This window comes from Sinocyclocheilus rhinocerous, unplaced genomic scaffold, assembly GCF_001515625.1.
Source record: "Sinocyclocheilus rhinocerous isolate Xijiao unplaced genomic scaffold, SAMN03320098_v1.1 scaffold2052, whole genome shotgun sequence".
NCBI classification, from domain to species: Eukaryota; Metazoa; Chordata; class Actinopteri; order Cypriniformes; family Cyprinidae; genus Sinocyclocheilus; species Sinocyclocheilus rhinocerous.
The window spans coordinates 89456-93454 of record NW_015664223.1 but is presented as its reverse complement, the minus strand read 5'-3'; the positions used below and the strand labels follow the sequence as shown (position 1 = coordinate 93454).

The window sequence follows — 3999 nt, the reverse complement described above, 5'->3', positions numbered from 1 at the left end:
CGTGAATCGAATCGTGAAATCAAAATCATGAATCGAATCGAATCGTGAAATCAAAATCGTGAATCGAATCGTGAAATCAAAATCATGAATCGAATCGAATCGTGAAATCAAAATCGTGAATCGAATCGTGAAATCAAAATCATGAATCGAATCGTGAAACCAAAACCGTGAATCGAATCGTGAAATCAAAATCATGAATCGAATCGAATCGTGAAATCAAAATCGTGAATCGAATCGTGAAATCAAAATCATGAATCGAATCGAATCGCAAAATCAAAACCGTGAATCGAATCGTAAAATCAAAATCGTGAATCGAATCGTAAAATCAAAATCATGAATCGAATCGAATCGTAAAATCAAAATCGTGAATCAAATTGTGAAATCTAAATCGTGAATCGAATCGTAAAATCTAAATCGTGAATTGAATCGTAAAAATCAAAATTGTGATTAGAATCGTGAAATCAAAATCGTGAATAGAATCGAATTGTGAAATCAAAATCGTGGATCGAATCGTGAAATCAAAATCGTGAATCGAATCGTGAAATCTAAACCGTGAATCGAATCGTGAAATCAAAATCGTGAATCGAATCGTAAAATCAAAATCGTGAATAGAATCGAATCGTGAGTTGAGTGAATCGTTACATCCCTAGTACTGCCCCAGTGACAGTTTTGTACCTTTTTTCTGAGAGTGTGGTATTGAAGCTGGATTATTCCTCTCAAATATAACATGCATGGTTGTCTATTATTGGTTTGTTGTGTCTTTAGAGCGGCCTGAGCGGCCTTGAAGACCTTCAGAGAGACGTGGAGGTCAAAGACAGACTTCTACAGCAGTCATTAGTGGCTTTAACTGATCTGGTGTCAGGCAGAGAACATGCAATCTCCTCTCCAGAGCAGGTTCTTCAAACTTTCATAATAAAAATGGAGTGAAAGTGCTTGAGATTAAATTAGCAGTCAACAGTTTAGCACTCTTTAGATCCGGTTTGTCTGTGAATGTTGCAGGAGGGGCTTGTTTCTCTGTGGGATGATGATGATGATGATGATGATGATGGTGCTGGAGATGAAGAGGATGCTGGGATGCAGACTGAATGCGCTGAAGCTCCTCTGAAGATGCACAGAGTTTGGCAAAGAGTCATTGGACAGAGTTTGATCGTCGGTGTCGTTCTGACATCAACAAATAACACGTATGTGAGATTTACTCTTCAAATAATCAAGGCTTTTTTTCACTAAAGCAAGAAATATTGAGGTGCTATTATAGTTTTTATTAATCGTTTGAATTAGTTTTTTTATATAATTTTTTATTTATTTTTTTCCTAAGCTTTTTTGTTGTTTTTATTAAATTTTTTATATGCACTGTAGTCTTCAAATCTGGGTACTGACTTACGTTTTAAAATCACAAAGGGAGTTCAGTCCCATCAGGCTAACGTGACAGTCACGACTCATGTAGCTGTAAGCTTTTCTTTTTCTTTTGTTTTTACTCGCGATCTTTACAACACGCATTACATTACGTATTTCATGGCACACTCGTTTTATGCGTATTTGGCGCCACCTATTGTTGTGGGTGTATTATTGACATGTCAACGTCTAGACCCTGAATATAAGACGACCGTGTTTTTTCAGATGTATTTCCAAGAAAAAAACATCGTCTTATATTCGGGTCAATACGGTAGTTTTTATTATTTCAGTTTCAGTTCTAGTTATTTTAGTACATCAAGTGGAAACTAAATGAAAATGAAAAATGTTTATAACAAATCTTGATTGATTGATTATATATTCGCAGAATGTAAAGTATATTTTCTCACATTTCTAAATCTAATCTGCTAAACATGACTGTAAGGCGAGAAGTTAAGATATTATAAACATAAACCAGGGTGTCCGCGGGTCCTTAAAAAGTCTTAAAATGTCTTAACGTTTTCCTAATAAAATGCCTTAAAAAGTCTTAAAAATGCCTAACCGTTTTCCTAATAAATGCCTTAAAAAGTCTTAAAATGTCTTAACGTTTTCCTAATAAAATGCCTTAAAAAGTCTTAATGTCTTAACGTTTTCCTATTAAAATGCCTTAAAATGTCTTAACGTTTTCCTAATAAAATGCCTTAAAAAGTATTCATAAATGTATTTAAAACATTAATCTCATAACATTATTTATTGCAGTTATAATTTTGCAGTGTAAATTGTTTAATCTGACAGGTAACAGCCCTATAGAATTTAATGATATATTGTAATAATTTGACATGAAAGGTGATGCATACATTTAAAAAGTTTAAAAAATATGCCTTTATAAAGGTAAATAAAAATATGCAGATTTAAGTATGTAAAAGCTGATAGAACACTGATGAAAATATTGCTTCAGAATAATTGATTACACCACCAGAAATCTCGGTGATGTGGTTTTGTGGGGATATTTTGTGTGGAATATTGCCTGCTGATATGAAAAGTTCACTGTATATCGTAATAATAGATATCATTTATGACAATGATGAAATTTTTTTCTTTTTACATTAAACACATTAAATACTTAAAATGTCTTAACGTTTTCCTAATAAAATGCCTTAAAAAGTATTCATAAATGTATTTAAAACATTAATCTCATAACATTATTTATTGCAGTTATAATTTTGCAGTGTAAATTGTTTAATCTGACAGGTAACAGCCCTATAGAATTTAATGATATATTGTAATAATTTGACATGAAAGGTGATGCATACATTTAAAAAGTTTAAAAAATATGCCTTTATAAAGGTAAATAAAAATATGCAGATTTAAGTATGTAAAAGCTGATAGAACACTGATGAAAATATTGCTTCAGAATAATTGATTACACCACCAGAAATCTCGGTGATGTGGTTTTGTGGGGATATTTTGTGTGGAATATTGCCTGCTGATATGAAAAGTTCACTGTATATCGTAATAATAGATATCATTTATGACAATGATGAAATTTTTTTCTTTTTACATTAAACACATTAAATATTACATATATGTATGTAATATAATGTGTATTTCCATTACAGGTTTAGGTCTTAAATTTCATATTAGGTGGTATTAAAAAAAAAGTCTTAAAAGCCTTAAATTTCACTTGTTCATATCTGTAGAAACCCTGATAAACATGATTTTTTGTAAAGCTGCTTTGAAACAATATAAATTTGACTCAGGGTTATTGTAGTAAACTAAAATTTAAATAAAATTCAAACACATAAAAACTTTTTATTTGAAATACATGATACAAATAAATACAAAATCAATTAAATACAAATCAACATGGTTCCTGACACAGGATGTTCCTGACATACCCCTCCACATGTCATCTTTCGACATAACCTACGCTCACTCTCACCCTCCCGGCTATCTGCTATGGTTTCATCTTCGCTTCCTTCCCCTAAACTGTTAGCATCTTTTTATACTGATACTTTCTGCTCCACTCTTACATCTTGTTTAGACACTGTCTGCCCCTTGTCTTCCAGGCCAGGCCGTACCACCCCTTCTGCCCCTTGATTATCTGATGTTCAAGCATTGTTCTAAGCTCAGGGCTGCTGAAAGGGTGTGGCGTAAATCCAAAAATTCTACTGACTTTAATGTGTATCAGTCACTCCTCTCTTCCTTCTCTGCTAATGTCTCCACTGCTAAAAGGACATACTGCCATATTAAAATTAACAATTCGTCTAACTCTCGCATGCTCTTTAAAACATTTTCCTCGCTCCTTTGTCCTCCTCCTCCCCCTCTTGCATCAACTCTAATAGCTGACGACTTTGCCACATTTTTCATTAATAAAATTAAAAACATCAGTGCACAATTTTCCACACCACAATCTGTAAAGCACATCTTACCAGCAAACATATACTCATTCACAGCCTTCTCTTCACTCTCTGAGGCAGAAGTCTCCAAACTCATCCTTTCTAATCATCCTACTACTTGTCCGCTTGATCCTATTCCATCTCATCTCCTTCAAGCCATTTCTCCTGCTGTTGTACCTGCACTCACTCACATCGTTAACACATCCCTTCA

At 33.5% G+C, this 3999-nt stretch overlaps 1 protein-coding gene across 4 annotated transcripts in view; it reads left to right on the top strand.

The window, feature by feature from the left end:
• fancb (FA complementation group B) overlaps positions 1–3999 on the top strand; it is a 38461-nt gene that overhangs the window by 21514 nt on the left and 12948 nt on the right. For all 4 annotated transcript variants that reach the window (XM_016540765.1, XM_016540767.1, XM_016540764.1 and 1 more), the window contains 2 exons: positions 766–894; positions 1000–1181. In XM_016540765.1, the coding sequence (XP_016396251.1) occupies positions 766–894; positions 1000–1181 (311 nt within the window). The remainder of the gene's footprint in view (positions 1–765; positions 895–999; positions 1182–3999) is intronic.